General features: G+C 46.6%; 1 protein-coding gene across 1 annotated transcript in view; it reads left to right on the plus strand.

Annotated features, from left to right (window-relative positions):
• The window catches only part of ARHGAP1 (Rho GTPase activating protein 1), a 246,482-nt gene that overhangs the window by 225,332 nt on the left and 4,886 nt on the right, over nucleotides 1-16,264 (plus strand). The window contains exons 11-12 of the mRNA XM_085646663.1: nucleotides 3,721-3,849; nucleotides 15,354-15,457. Of these exons, the coding sequence (XP_085502789.1) occupies nucleotides 3,721-3,849; nucleotides 15,354-15,457 (233 nt within the window). The remainder of the gene's footprint in view (nucleotides 1-3,720; nucleotides 3,850-15,353; nucleotides 15,458-16,264) is intronic.

Raw genomic sequence — 16,264 nt, forward strand, 5'->3', positions numbered from 1 at the left:
TCTAGAGCTGCTAGCAGTGTTTCTAGCACTCAAAGCATTTCAGACTCACCTGGTCGGCAAAGCTGTCCTAGTTATTACCAACAACATGACAGCTATGTATTGCCTACAAAAACGGGGGGGGGGGGGAGGACATTCTCTCCAACTGTCGCACTTGGCCCAAGACATTTGGAGGTGGGCTATTCACCACAAAATCCGTCTCCTAGCGTAACACCTCTCAAGAGTGAACAATCAGATTGCCGATCTTCTCAGCAGACAGAGACAGCAAATCCACAAGTGGGAACTTCACACTCAAGTTCTCCTCCCATACTTTCTAAGTTGGGTAGTCCCTTGAATTGAACTTGTTGCCACACAACAAAACGCAAAATGCCCAAAGTTCGCCTCCAGGTACCCACATCCGCTCTCCAAAGGCGAGGCTATGCACTATGGATGAACTGGTCAGGGATATTTGCCTATGCTTTTCTGCCTCTCCCACTCATTCTATTAGTGGTTCGGAAACTCGGACAAACATCCCTCACACTGAGCCTAGTAGCTCCTACATGGGCCTGTCAACTGTGGTTCACAACCCTGTTGGAGCTCTCACTAGTTCCACATCAAAAGCTACACCTCACATCCAGTCTCCTCACACAGAGCCATGTTGAAATCAGACACCCAGATCCCAAACAACTGAACCTCGCGATCTGGCTCCTTAAATCATATTTTGGTTATCTAAATCTCCCACCAGACTGTATGAAGATCATCAAAGAGGCCAGAAGGCCTACTACAAGAGCCTGTTATGCAGCTAAATGTAAACGTTTTGTTGTCTATTGCAATAACATCAATCCTCTTGATGCTTCAATACAAAATATAATTTGTTATCTGTTACACTTGCAGCAGTTAGGATTAGTGTACACTTCTATCCGACTACATCTTGCTGCAATAGCTGCGTATTTACAGATTAGGCAACATTTATCGCTTTTCAAAGTGCCAGTAATCAAAGCTTTCATGGAAGAACTTAAGAGTTATGCCATCAAGACTTCCACCTGCCACACTGTGGATAGTCCTCACAAGATTAATGGGCCACCCTTTGAACCCATGCATAAATGTGAGCCACAGTTTCTCACCTGGAAGACTGCTTTCCTCATCGCAATCACATCACTGAGAAGAGTGGGTGAACTACAGGCACTAACCATAGAAGAACCTGTTTTCCAACTCCACAGAGACAAAGTGGTTCTTCGTACTAATCCCAAGTTTCTTCCTAAGGTAGTTTCTGCCTTTCATATCAACCAATCCGTTGAGTTACCGGTATTCTTTCCTCAACCTTTATTCAGTAGCAGAACAAGCTCTATACACCTCAGATGTCAGAAAAGCTCTTTTATATTACATTGAAAGGACAACATAATTTTGTAAACCAAAACAACTTTTTGTTTTGCACCACCACACAAGAGCAATCCCGTATCCAAGTCGGGTATTGCCAGGTGGATTGTTAAATGCATTCAAACTTGTTATGCGAAAGCAAAAAGAACTTTAACTATACTCCCTAGGGTGCATTTTAAAAAGGGCTACTATGGCATTCTTAGGAAACACCCCCATAGTTGACATTTGTAAAGCTGCAACATGGTCTACACCGCACACATTCACCAAGCACTATTGTGTAGATGTGTTAGCGAGACAACAAGCTAATGTGGGCCAAGCAGTACTTAAAACACTGTTTCAGACAACTCCAACAGCTACAGGTTAGCCACCGCTTTGGGAGAATACTGCTGTAGAGTCAATGCAAAGCATGTGATCTACAGCTCACATGCCTCGAACGGAAAATGTTACATACCCTGTTACGATTCCGTCCTTAGTCCGGTACCCCTCAGGATTCGAGCGATGCAATAAGGTATCCACCTCTTGATATCCCCAACTCCCACAATTACTGTACGGAGTATTAGAGTGATCAAGTGAGGGAAGGGTAGGAAGGGAACAGCAGGGATTAGAATCTGAAACACAAATAACACCACAATTAATTACACTGGCATGCAACACTACTCTCAGATAGTCTTGCTAGATAGATTAATACCTTGATTATTTACCACATTCATTCAGGCTTCCTCTTCTCTTCTGTTAAGACGGTATTCCATCATACCGAAATGTATTACAAAGGTAAAACACATAGATTAACTCCCCATCAAGGCACATATCAGAATCTCCTGTCCCCCTTGGAAGAACACCCACCAAAGTATAGCAAGAGTGGTTGCTTTGATTCCTAAGTCACAGGTTTGCTGAAGAGGAAAGCCAAAGTCTCGGAGAAAAATAACACCCAGCAGTCAATAGCTTTTATGGCTAATCACAGATCGATTACATTCTGGTTTACTGCACCATAGTCTTGCTGTCCCCATATAAACAAGAGGTGAGGATAATCAATAAGGGTAGTTCGGATACTGTTCACTGAGCGAGTAGACAGCCGCTCATATCTCTTAGGAAAAGTAATCAAAAACAAAACAGTGTTACCGCCTCAGCGCGGTTCCAACACAATTGAAAACAACGAACAGATGCGCTTTATTGGGTAATGGCTCCTGTTTCGGAGCTCCTGTAACCGCACATTAATGTCACCAAAGTTAAGGAAATGCCAGCACCAAAAAAAACACTCCTGCCTCGGAGCGTTACTACTTATCTTGCTTCTCCGGCTTCCATGCGGGAAGAGCTGGCTTCTCCGGCTTCCATGCGGGAAGAGCAGAAGTCCCGGAAGGAGCACACCACGGTTGATTTCACCGAGGTAGCACTTCTCCCTTGGCGGAGAAAAAAGTCTGGGGTTGTCTCGTCCTTCCGAGACACGGGGATCACTGGAGACTTCGCGTCCGCGACTTCTCAGGAACCAGGAAAATCTATGACAGACTCGCTATCAGGAATTACGCACATCTCCTCGTCACGTTCTTTTAAGGACGCGACTCCGCCCATTCGTCCGGATGCATTCTGGGGGTTCTAGGCCAGGCAGGCGCGACTCCCGTGAATCCTGACATGCCCAGTAAGCATTTGTTCTTGGCATGTAGAGCTGTAGATTCACATGGCCCCACCTGCCTCCCCGGGTAACTGTAACTGTTGCAGTTCTCTATCTTATTCAACATACATACGCATGGAAATCTCTATTCTTTACTTACTAACTCCATTCCCACCCTCTGCGGGAAAACAATCTAACAATGGAGTCGATGCTGATGTGCACCATCACCGAAAGGAGGAGTCCCCTACCTCGTGCCTTGGAAAGACTTCTTCCAACAAAAAAAACTTGCAAATATCCGGACCCATCACTAGATGGCAGGAGTATGCAAAGCATGTGAATCCACAGCTGGACATGCAAAGAACAGATGTTTACTGGGTTAGTAATATTATCCTTATTTAGCATCAATTGAATGGCGTTCTTCCAATTATGTGCCTTGTTGCTCGATCCTTTCACCCTCCTTTCCTCGACCTGTGACCTCACTCCTCTCCTTCCTTGCCTCTCTAGCCGCAGTCTTTTTAGCCTAACTATTTTGTCATCTAAATTGCTGCTTTCCTCGCTAACTCTTGTTCACACTCCTCCCATGCTGCTTTCCACCCCTTTCTCCCCTTATCCTCTCCTCACTCTCTTCCTGCTCTCTTCATCCTTCTGTCTCTGGCCTTTTTCCTCAGTCTCTTACCTGGCTTTTCTAATCACGCTTGCACCTCAGTTCTTCGCCATCACACCCTTATTCCCTCTTCTCTCTGTTGTCTCCTTGTCTCCAGGGGTTCCAGTGAATTTTGAACAATATGAGGATGTTCATCTCCCTGCGGTTATCTTGAAGACATTCCTGCGTGAACTACCTGAGCCCTTGCTCACCTTCGGGCTCTTTGATGACGTAGTCTCGTTTTACAGTAAGTGAGCCGTGTGAATGTGTGTCCTGCCATGTGAGTGAGAATGTCCTGCCCTTGCAGGGCCAATCATTGATGGTAAGAGAGCAACAAGTACTCACTCCTTTGCAGAAAGGCACAGTTGGGTTGTCTTACACTAGGAGCCCCCCTCAGGAGCTCTTGAATAATAATAGAGATGTTTTAGCGGAAGAGGGAAAAATTCACAGAGCGCACCAGGAGGGATTCGACCACTTCTCATGATTATGCTGAGCTAAATGTTGCTGTTTACTTACTGCTCCTAATCGTATCAATGCCTTCATGGTGCAATGTGGAGTTCTCTGTTGCTTCAAAGTGAGGCCCTAGAGGGCTGAGCGATTTCTGGTGGACGTGTGTCCTGCAGAAGAGGGAGTCTGGTCCATTTCAGCAGCCAGGAGGTTTGAGTGTGGAGTAACTCTGTTGACGGCAGGAGAGTCTCATGTTCTAAACCGGAGGTCTGAGGGTCCGTACACACCACAAAATGCCAGACACTTATTCAGGGCTGTAGGAAGGTCATGAGGAATGAGAAAGGGCATGGTGCAAATGGGCCAAAGCAGAGGAGTCATAACAGTAGTGAAGGTAATTTTTAGTTTCAATCATTTTTATTATGCTATGTTCAAAACCTTTATAGAGCACGCATATACCCGTAGGTGTCTTGGTGCTTGCTGACCCGAACATGCTGGAGCCACGTTTTCAGCTCCTTCCTAAGCATAAGAAGGGGTAAAAATGTCTCTAAGATATGAAGGGAGACTATTCCAGATCCTGGCCTTGCCTGGGGATGGTGAGTGTTCTAGCAGTAGACAAACGTAGGGGTCTATTGGAGATGTACCACCTAATGTGGTCCCATAAACATTCAGGACCCGCATGATGCAGGGCTTTGTGGGCCACACAGAGGGCCTTGAAAGTAACGCGCTTATGAACCGGGAGTGCAGAATTTGGATTCCGGGGGTAATCAAGTAAAATTTTGGGATGTTCAAAATCATTCTGGCTGCTACATTTTATACCAATTGGAGCCTTCTAATCAGGTTTTCTTGTAGGTTCATGTACAGTCCATTGTAATAGTCCAATTTTGAGAGGACTAGTGCTGTAATCCCGTTTTTCCTAATCATAAGGGTATGAAAAGAAGATGAAACCACGTTGGATACTTGTCCCCCATATTTAAGCTTGTCATGAATAATGAAGCACACATTTTTGCCTTTAGTCACCAGTGAGGGTGATGGGCCAAGAGCATCTGGCCACCAGGCTGGAGACCATGCAGGGGAGGGATTACCAAACAGGAATACTTCGGTTTTACCCAGGTTGAGTTTTAAGCAATGTTTACTCATCCGTAGACTGATGGCTCCCATGCAGTTGTGCAGCCTTGAAGGGCCTGAGGAATCTTTGTCAGCGGCTGACACTACTAATTGGGTGTCATCCGCATAGGAGGTGGGAATCAAGTTTAAACTATAATAAGGAAAGCCAATTCTGAGACCTAAATATTAAAAAGAGTTGGGCTCAATGATGATCTTTGCGGAACCCCGCATGGTAAAGTAAAGGATGCGGATTCAAAATGGCCCAAGGTCAGTGATTGGGTCCTCTCAGAGAGGAAAGACGTAAGGAGGAAGAGGGCCTTGTCTTTAACTCCTATGGTGTTTAAACAGTGGATCAAAGTCTTATGGTCCACCGTATCGAAGGCCGGCTGATAGGTCCAGAAGTATCACTCAATCAGGGAATTGTAAGCATGCTACTCACCCGTGAGGGTCTGAGGGCGCTGAGGGGGGGGAGGTCCGCAGATCTGTTTAGCTGAAGAGCCAGGTCTTGAGGGTCTTCCTAGAAGAATGAGGGCAGCTGATTCCTCCCCCCCACCCCTATGTAAGGAAGTTCTTATTTATTCTGCGTTTTGCATGACGGCGGTTTCTGTGCTGTGACCTGCTCTAAAGCCAGACTGGGTGGGGTCCAACTATGGTTGTCGATAATAAAATTAGATAGTTCAAGGTTCATGATGCGTTCTGTAATATTTGCAGGAAGGGGAAGCCTAGAAATGGGGCTATAGTTGTTTGGATCCTTAATGTCAAGATTGGATTTTTTTATTAGAGTGAGAATGGAAGCTTGTTTCCAACTACTGGGGAGAACACCACATGAGAGAACATTGGGTTACAAATGGAAGATTAATTGGTTGAAATGAGTTCTGGAACCAATGCCATGTTTACGTTGGGTGGGAGGTCTGGTTGGTTCTGCGCTAGACATTGAGTTAATAGGACTGAGTCTATTTCGTGCCAGGCTCTTCGAGTGGCGGAGTTAGCTGGCTTAGAAAAGGCATGTGCTTTAAACTGCAACATTTACCCAAAACTTATGGCTTGGTGGTTAGACCATCTGATTGGAAGCATGTTTTTGACTGAAATAGCAGGATTACTTAAGAAAAACCCATCAAGGGTGTGACCAGCTGAGTGTGTGGGGTCCTTCATAAGTTGACTAAGTCCATCCCTACGAGGGCTATGGTGTCGGTCATTGATGGCTTCCAAGTGGAAATTAAAGTCACCAAGAATAGTGAAATTATCAGATTGAACGCCAAACTCCAGTAATGACTGAAAGTTGTGCAAAAAGTAGCTTTTTGCTCCTGGAGGGCGATATAAAAGAATGCCTTTGAACGTCATCTGCTAATGGCAGCCTAATTTGAAGAAAAATGCCTCGCAGTCGGTAGAGGGATTCGCTGTGCAGTGGGCCGCAATCCAACTGCGATATATCCGAGCGAGGCCACCCCTTCTTTGTATAGGTCTATCAAGTCTGAACTCCTATTCCATTGGGACTGCTACCACAAAAGCAGGGTTGGCTGCCTCGTCACCCCATGATTCGGTGATGAATGGCACATCCAGATTTGCATTGTCTGAGTTCAGCAATTTCATATTTGTGTTTGGCAGGGATCGTGCATTGATGAGGGCAAGATTTAAAATGGAGTTCGTGTTAGTGAAGGGGGGAAGCCCTTCATTAATGGTGGGTAGGTCGGGAGAAGGTCTCGGAATGATTACATTACAGTTTGGGCATGAAAGCCTAACTGTAGGGGCTAACGAGTCTAAGCAGAGTTTGGTGCAACCAAGGAAGCGGGGGACGTGAGGTAAGGAGAGTCCTACCTGAGTATTTAATACAAGCCTCCACCTTTGGAAAAAATGATCCAGGGTTCCTGGCCCTAAGCCCGGTCCGGGCACAGGAGGGTTTGCCTTTAGCGCTCCCGCTGCACAGACGCGATGTGGCCATAAATAAGTACCCTTTAGAGGACAAGGGGGTATCCAGCCTCTGCGCCGAAGCACGAAAGATAAAAAGTAACTGGGCAAATTAAATGAGACTTTCCATCTAGGGCTATTAGTATTTTACACATTGATATAATAATCCTATTCCCCTCCACTCCCTGAAGGACCCACAGCAATCCTATGTTTGCAAGTAGACCAAGTATTTTGCTTCTGACATTTTAACATTATTTGGGGCCCTCCTTGTTAGAGTTTGCCTTCCTTGCGCTCTTAGTCTCTTCAGTATCTGATCTCAGTGGTCCCCACTGAAAATAATCGTCACATTTTTTTCCATTGTTTTGGAATTGATATCATGTGTTTTCTTTGGACTCCATAAATATTTTATAAATCATAAATATGGCTCGAGTTTAAAATGTGTGGGTTTTAAACAATTTCTCAACTGGTGATAGTAGTCTGGAGCTACCTTTCCTAGTTTTGGGCTACGAGACCCAGTGTCTCACTTCCTTGTTCTGATCTTTCTTCCCCTTGAAGCCCATACTGTCCTCTGAGTTGCCTGAATTCTTGATTTGTTCTTTCGAGAATAGATCTCCACACTGTATCTAAAAAGCGGCTTCTTGCAGTGATGATGCGGATGTTTTCTAAAAGATAGATGTGAAGCCATCTGGACCTGGTGCATTTGATAATCTAAGCTTTTGTATCGCAGTCAGGAAGACTTCTTCAGCAATCGGTTGTTCGAGGTCCTCTCTACTTTTCTCAGATGTGAATGACATTGGGGTATCTGTCAAGTTTCATTCTCTAATTGTTGATCTCTCGTTTGGCCAAATACATGTTGGTATAATGTGTGGAAAAAAGCTCATTTATCTTCCTCCAACACCCCTCTGAGAGAGAAATCTACACAGATCTCTTCTGTGCATGATCTAGCTTGTTGTGTTCTTAATTTAGCCACTAGCAAGCAGCCTGTTTCATTGCCCTCTGCAATATTTAGCATTTGGACTCTTCATGAGATAACATTTTTCTCCCAAGCCTCTTGTAATGGTGCAGTTTTATGTTTGGTCCGTCTTGTTGTAATTCTTGGCACAAGTCATTCACTACCACCTCCTGTTGTTGGTCTTAAGGGCGAACACCCTCCACTCTCACTGTCTGACTTCATTGATGGTCTGTATTCTGGTACCGTTTACATCTTCTGTGGTTGCAGTTTTTGGATTTGGCAGGACCTGGGCCTAGGCCACCCAACCACCATCTTCCCACCTTGCCCCACCCTTCACAGACTGTGCTTAAGTCACGTCAGGCATATCGCATGATTTCGCTTCTTCCAATTCAGGTTTGCCTCCCTTCAGAGTCACAAAACAGGATGCGATCAGACTGCTATGTCCCAGGTCATGATAGGTAGGTGATGTTTTCTCCCCAGGTAGATGCCCAAATTTGACCTACATGCCACTGCCATCTTGAGCTAGGCTTTGCCCAGGAATACATTTTTGAGTAGTGAGAGGACCAGCCCACAACAGGCCACGTACCAGTTGAAAAGAACTCAAAGGGACAGTTCTACTGTACTATTTGTATCCGTGGATCAGGCAAGCAAGAGGTAGCATCAGCATGAACTAATTGAGACCTTTCTGTGGACAAGATGAAGCCTTAAAAGCAGGAAAGAGAGAGTGGAGGTCACAGACCTCTATACTCCACAAGATAGCAAAGCCAAGGCACACTAGATAGATTCAGTCTCAAATTGTCCTGATCCACTTTGGGTGTGTTTAATAACAAGTTGAACTCAAAGAAAATAAAATGTAGGAGAGCGTGAATAGAGTAAGATCAAAGTGGTGATGTCCATTCCATCGATAGGACAACAGTGCATTACATCAATGACCCCATCACACATTTCTTTGCCTGTGCTTTCAGGTAAAATCTATTCCAATTTCTTTCAGGGATTGAGTGATGTGGGCAAGCAATGAGTCTTTGGAACTGAGCTTGAGACGGATTGCCTGTTTAGATTTCTCGTGCTGAGGGGATGGATTGAGGATCGTCCCGAACATATCCCAAAGCCTGTGCATTCCCCTGAGACATTAACGAGCGTCCCACTCGTTGGAGTTGGAGGCTGTATCAAGTACGAACAGAACAAGCAGCGGCCCCGCCTGGTCCATGGTGCAGATCGCATCAGCAAGCGGCTTCATGGTAACTGGAGCAGGAGTGAGTAAACCTGAGCTCCTAACAAGCAGCATACTAGTGCTCTTGAAACCTAGACCAGTACTTTAAAAAGTACCTGCTGCCTGCCCCCTTCCTTAGCGGCACTTATCAACTGGTAATGTTCAGGACCCTGGCATCAGTAACTCTGTAAAACAAGAATGCCCTTTAAGGTAAACAGCTTTTGTAATGTTATGTTATCTTAGCTTGTAAAGCGCGACAGCTGCCCCAGCAAGGGGGCGTCCCGGCGCTAATGCAGGAAAGACAAACACAGCAGAGAGCCCGCCAGAAAAACTAAGGGTCAGGGAAAAGATAGGTCTTAATGGCCTTTCTAAAAGCCAAGTAGTTGTCAAGGCCACGGAATTGCACAGGGAGCGAGTTCCAAAGGGTGGCGGCTCTGTTGCGAAAGGAGCGGCCACCAGACCGAACCCTACGGGGTCGGGGAACCACCACCAAATGCTGACCCTGTGAGCGAAGATTGTCGCGAGGGGACATAAGGCAGCAAGAGATTAGCCAGAATGGTAGGCGAGGCCAATTTCAAAACCTTGAAGGCGATGCATAAGGCTTTGAATTCAATGCGTCTGGCTACAGGTAGCCAGTGCAGACGACGAAAAGCATTAGACACAGCAGAATTTGCGGAGACCTAGAAGTGTTCTGGCAGCTGCATTCTGTGCCCTTTGCAGCCTCAGGACCTCCGCCTTGTTGGACCCTAAATAAAGGGAGCAGGCATAGTCAAGTCTAGATAAGACCGTCGCCTGAATGATGACCTGTCGCATAGAGGTGTCGAAAAAGCCTAACAGTGGTCTAAGCCCCCGAAGGAGTCCAAAACATGTCCCGGCTGTTTTTCTCTTTTGGACTTGATAGTTCAAGAAGGAATCAAGCCATACCCCGAGGTTTTTTACTACCTGTTTAGGGGAAGGGGGCTTACCGAGGCTAGTTGGCCACCAGAGATCACTCCACCGACCATGGTCCCTACCCACTAACACTACCTCAGATTTATTAGAGTTCAGTTGGAGGCAGTTGCTGTTCATCCACTCGGCTACTGCTGCAAGGTCGCCCTGAAACTTAAGGGCGTCCTGCTCGGTGTTATTAGAGAGTGCCACTACCAACTTTTCACATAGGTGTCAAGTCCCCACCCCAAATATCTTTTAAATGTTCTGTTTTAAAATTAAAATATGTTTGCAGCACGTGGCTGTAGATGCACATGCTTTGCATACTTCTGCCATCTAGTGTTGGGCTCTGACATTGCAAGTTGTTTGCCTTTGAAGTAGCCTCAATTCATGTGATACTTTAGTTCACACTGCGCATGGGCACCGACTCAACCCTTAGATTGTGTTTTTCCACCTTAGGGTTCAGACGTATTCAGTAACGACTCCAAGATTGACACATTCCGCACAACCTTTCTTGGGCTTGGCTGTTAAACTCGACACCCACCATTGTGGAAAGTTTTTCGCTTGTGCCTGGCCTATTCCTTTGCTGGCCACGATCGAATGTAGGCGGAAGAATACCACACAAAGGATTAAAGACTTGGTCGAGTCCTCCTTGATCTCCAGTAAAACAGCACAGAGAATGCAGGCAGGTACAGGGTGATGAAATGAATATCCTTGCATTTGTTTCGAAAGTGCACCGCCAAGAACCCTTGGGCTGATACCACAGCATCTGCAGCCTTTGTCTATCCCTCCAACACAACAAGGCTTCCTGTTCTGAATTGCCTTATTCTGCAAAAAGGCTTGAAAGTACAGAAGAGGAAGATGCTGGGTGTACTTAAGGATGAAGCAATAGTCATCCGCCAAGACTGCATATATTTTCGGCAAACAAGACCCCATTGTCAAGACAGAGAAGACCGGGCCCTCCAGAGTAACATCACACCAGCTGACACCCAGCCCACAGACCTTTTCAAGGGCTCCAGTTTATTTTCATGTCCTTCAGTGTCGACACCTGTGGGACAAAAAACAAAAACATTACTGAAGGTCACCGTAGGTACCAGCCGAGTGCTACTTCAAAACCCCATCCTCGTATTTGCCCTCGTGCTGGGGTAGAGCACAGCTCCAGAGGGAGTTGGGCATCCAGCTCCGAAACTCAAAAAACAAAGCCTGTGCATCTGGTGCACTGCCACCTTCGGGCTCTGGTCAACACCAAGACAAGACTTCAGAGCTAAGCAGGCTCCGAAGGAAAGGAGACGAACACCACCACACCTTGACACCTTACCCATTTTTTTTTGTTTTTGGAAGACCTTTATTATGCACAGCTGCGTCATCTTACAGTACACATTCGCCAACCATGGCTGCTAATCAAGGAGACAGTAAGCAGTTGTTTCCAGACATTAGAACATAGCCATTCAGCCGGCAACCCGGGGGTCCGGCGGCGTTGTACACACTAGAATTGGTACAGTCGTTAGGCAAGTGTCTTGAGAAAGTACAGGTCCATGGTTTGTGTTTTTTTCATTTTTCCTGTATGTTTTGTGTGGTTCTTTATGCTTAGTGTCAGCAACGGATATGACGCGGCACTCCAGCCCGCATTGCGGCCATTGCGGTCGTCGCCCAGGCCCTCATTAAGAAGCGCCCTATTTGTCGTGGTGGCTCTAGACCATGGGGGTCCCCGGGCAGCGCAGTGTCAGCGCCGTGTGTGCAATGCTGGCCGGCGCACGGCAGTAGTGTGTCGGTATAGCTCACTGAGACATGAAAACTATCGCTTAAATTCGGCGAGTTCAGCCTACAGCTGCATAGTTAGGGTCTATGCGCGGGTTGTGAGGCCCGCGTCTGTCCCCCCTGTGCTGCACCTCTGAGGTCGCTGGTCGTCAAGGCTATGTCCAGTATTCACCCCAATGAGTCCTGGTCAAGATCTACCTTGACACCTTACCCATGAAGGCCGCCAACGCTCCATCGTTGGAGCCTAAGTCCGTGTCGAAGCAGTACGCGAGACCCAGTACTTGACCCTCCTCACCAATATCAGAGGGAACTGAGGCACCCGTTTTTGAAAGGCCAGCTGAAGAACTGGATGCCAGACAAAAGTGTCTTTTTATCCACCCTGTGACTGGAAAGGTTTCCCAGAAGCTACCCTAAGGAAAGATGTGAGTACTTTCCCTTCATACACTAAGAAATGGCGGCTCGCCTTCGAGGAAGAACTAGCCTTTACGAAACCTCAGCACTTAGTGCCTAAGAGACGCAAGGACAAGGCTACAAACCCTCCTCCACTGCCTTGTGCATGCAGGCACTCACCCTTGCCTCCACCATGCCCTTACTCACCATCCCCTGCACCAGGGTCTCCAGAGGAGGGAGTCCATTCCTACTCTGACGCAGAGGGTCACTATGGAGAGCGAGACCTACATGATCAACCTGATGGAGCAACAAATTGAGCACTTGAGCTGCCTGTGTATTTCTGCAACCTGATTCTATAGCGTGAAGAGCATGACACGCTGTCGATGCAAAACTGGTGCTAGCGTACTATCTGATGGGACTAAACCTTCTTGAAAGACCAATCCGCTTCTGCCTTTGCTTAACCCACTTAAGGAATGTCTGTTATTAAGCAGGCATTGCAAGTTGGATTGTTAAATGCATCTAGTCGTTCTATGCAAAGCTCAAACCTGTACACCCCACACCTTCCTGGGCATGCCCGACACGTAGGAAGAAGCCGGCATGGCTTTCTTGGATAACAGCCCCGTAGCAGATATGACTTGGTCAACACTACTCATTAACGAAACAAAAGAGCACGGCCAGAGGATTTCTTTGCTTCTGTAGATTTATGCAGCACTAGTATTACCCCTTCAGAGTGCTGTTAGAGAATGTCCGTGTCTTTGCAGTTTCATACCGCATCAGTATTATCTCTCAAGCACTAGCGTGGGATCAGAGAATTTGTTTATGCAGATTTGTACAGTGCTAGTAGTACCTCTAGATGGTTAGAGTCCGGTCAGAGAATGTTTCTGTGTACGTCGATCTATACAGCACCAGCATTATCTGTGGAGCTCAAAGGTGGGTCACCGAATCTCTCCACTTCTGTAGATTTATGCAGCACCAGCATTATCTGTGGAGCTCAAAGGTGGGTCACCGAATCTCTCCACTTCTGTAGATTTATGCAGCACCAGCATTATCTGTGGAGCTCAAAGGTGGGTCACCGAATCTCTCCACTTCTGTAGATTTATGCAGCACCAACATTATCTGTGGAGCTCAAAGGTGGGTCACCGAATCTCTCCACTTCTGTAGATTTATGCAGCACCAACATTATCTGTGGAGCTCAAAGGTGGGTCACCGAATCTCTCCACTTCTGTAGATTTATGCAGCACCAACATTATCTGTGGAGCTCAAAGGTGTGTCACCGAATCTCTCCACTTCTGTAGATTTATGCAGCACCAACATTATCTGTGGAGCTCAAAGGTGGGTCACCGAATCTCTCCATTTCTGTAGATTTATGCAGCACCAGCATTATCTGTGGAGCTCAAAGGTGGGTCACCGAATCTCTCCACTTCTGTAGATTTATGCAGCACCAACATTATCTGTGGAGCTCAAAGGTGGGTCACCGAATCTCTCCATTTCAGTAGATTTATTCAGCACCAGTATTCTCACTGGAACACAGTAATGAGGTCAGAGAATTTGTCTGCTTGTGCAAATGTGTACAAGTTCCAGCAGTATCTCAGGAGCTGAAGGCTGAGTGCAGAGAATTTCTCGCCTATGTAGATTTATGTAACACCAGCATTATTTCAGGCAAGATAAGCGCAGAGAATTTTCCTGCTTCCAGAGGCTGTTGTGTGTGCTACACAAATGTGTTACTTAGCAAAGAGACACTAAGCTATACGTATATGTATATAAGAAGTTAGCTCAAAATATGAAGTGGGGAAGATGGGTGAAGTGAGAAAAAGATCAGGTGTGTGAACAATGTCACAAACACAATTTATTAACTGACCCTTTGTCATCAACTAGGCAATTAAACCATCCGGAACAAATGTAGTGGCTGATTGCCAGTTATCAATTTCCCCGAAATAGTTTGTTACTGTGTGATTTTTATCCTGTGTAAATCTAGATCATCTTGGACAACGCACCCAACACGTTTCTATAAGGCACAAAATCACAACAGAGGTTTTCACGCCTTGCTGGATGCCCACTCTAAAGAATATTGATTTTTATTAGCTCCCTGGATAATATCAGGGCCATTAATTACTTCAGGAGATTAATCTTGTGTTGATATCCTTTTCAAAACCTTTTTTTGGGGGATGTGCATCTTGATTTATCCAACACCGCCTTCAGATTAGATGAGAAAGATCGTTTTACTCCAAATGGAAACCTCTTCGAAGAGATGTCTCTTTAAAGTCAATTGGTGACTTGCAACACTGTTCACTCGTTACCTTTATGACCTGGTCCTTCACAGAATGCTCTACAGATGTAATCATCTGTTGCAACAAGCAGTCCCGTTCCAGCCTCTGGCTGTGTGGACAAGACGCAGAACTTGAGCTTTCAAACCCAGAAGTAACACCAACAGACTCAAACGTTGATTCACTCGCCGTTCCATGCTCGAATCCTCGGCTACGTGAAATGAATTGTCTTTGGTGAACCATTTTAATGGCATTTCCGTATATTTCTAAGTCATAGCCTTGCAGTGTTTTGAGTGCTTTGATTTAGCCCTTTTGGGAACAAAAGGGCCAAACTAGAGCAGACAACTGAGCTATCCGTCTCCAGCAGCAGCCAACTGGTGGACGCTTCCTCTGAACCTGCCAAGTCCTCGCATAGAGTTGGGCAGAGACCTGCATATTTTTCCACCCGTAGAGTGTCTTCTGCTGGACCCTCAGCCTGGGAGTGCATTCATTTCATTATGGCATACACCTTCCCGGCCCTTTGAAAGTCAACAAAACAAGCACATTGTTTCCTTTTCAGGATCTGGGGAGCTCTATATGTGGGTGGCTATTTTATGATTTGCCCACATGTATAATCATGTTGCCTCTATTGCATATATTTGGATTATGGGTGTTGACGCATGGCAGATGGGTAATATACCCCTGTAACCCTGGTTTAGAAAAGTGTCCTGAGCGAGGAGCTACATTATACCCTTCTCCCATCACTGCTCCTCTTCGGAGTGTGCTTTTCTTCATCCTTGCTCTTTTTTCCACAGACATTGAAGCGAACAGCCGCCTGGATTCCCTGCGGAAGACCCTGCAGACGCTGCCAGAGGAGAACTATGAAGTGCTGCGCTTCCTCAGTGCCTTCCTCGTACAGGTCAGCAGGGGGCACCAGACTCAAATGTGGTGGGCCGTAGGTCTTAGTGGTGGTGGAACATGAGGGCAACAGTGAGGTGCTGTAGCTATCAGTGCCGCTGTGGAAGATTCGCAGGGAGCCACTCTCTAGACATTGTACACTGTTCAATCATAGCGAGCCGCTCCCTGGACAGTGTCCACTCATAGAGAGCCGCTCCCTGGACAGTGTACACTTGCATGGAGCCACTCCCTGGACAGTGTACACTTACAGGGAGCCGCTCCCTGGACAGTGTACACTTAAAGGGAGCCGCTCTCTGTATAGTGTACACTCCAAGGGAGCTGCTCTTTGGACAGTGTACACTCGCAGGGAGCCGCTCTCTGGCCAGTGTACGCTCATAGGGAGCCGCTCTCTGCACAGTGTACACTCACAGGGAGCCAGTCTATAGACAATGTCTACTCAGAGGGAGATGCTTTCTGGGCAGTGTACACTCACAGGGAGCCGCTCTCTGGACAGTGTACACTCACAGCGATCTGCTCTCTGCACAATGTTCAAACATAGGGAGCTGCTCTGTGGACAGTGTGCACTCACAGCAATCTGCTCTCTGGACAGTGTACACTCACCGGGAGCCACTCTCAATACAGTGTACACTCATAGGAAGCCGCTGTCTGGACAGTGTACGTTCACAGGGAGCTGCTCTTCACAGTGTGCACTGCAAGGGAGCCTCTCTCTGGACAGTGCACACTCACAGGGAGGAACTCTCTGGACAGTGTACTCTCACAGGGAGCCACTCTGGACAGTGTACACACAGGGAGCCACTCTGGCCAATGT

The sequence above is a fragment of the Triturus cristatus genome, chromosome 3_1 (genome assembly GCF_964204655.1).
Source record: "Triturus cristatus chromosome 3_1, aTriCri1.1, whole genome shotgun sequence".
Taxonomy (NCBI): Eukaryota; Metazoa; Chordata; class Amphibia; order Caudata; family Salamandridae; genus Triturus; species Triturus cristatus.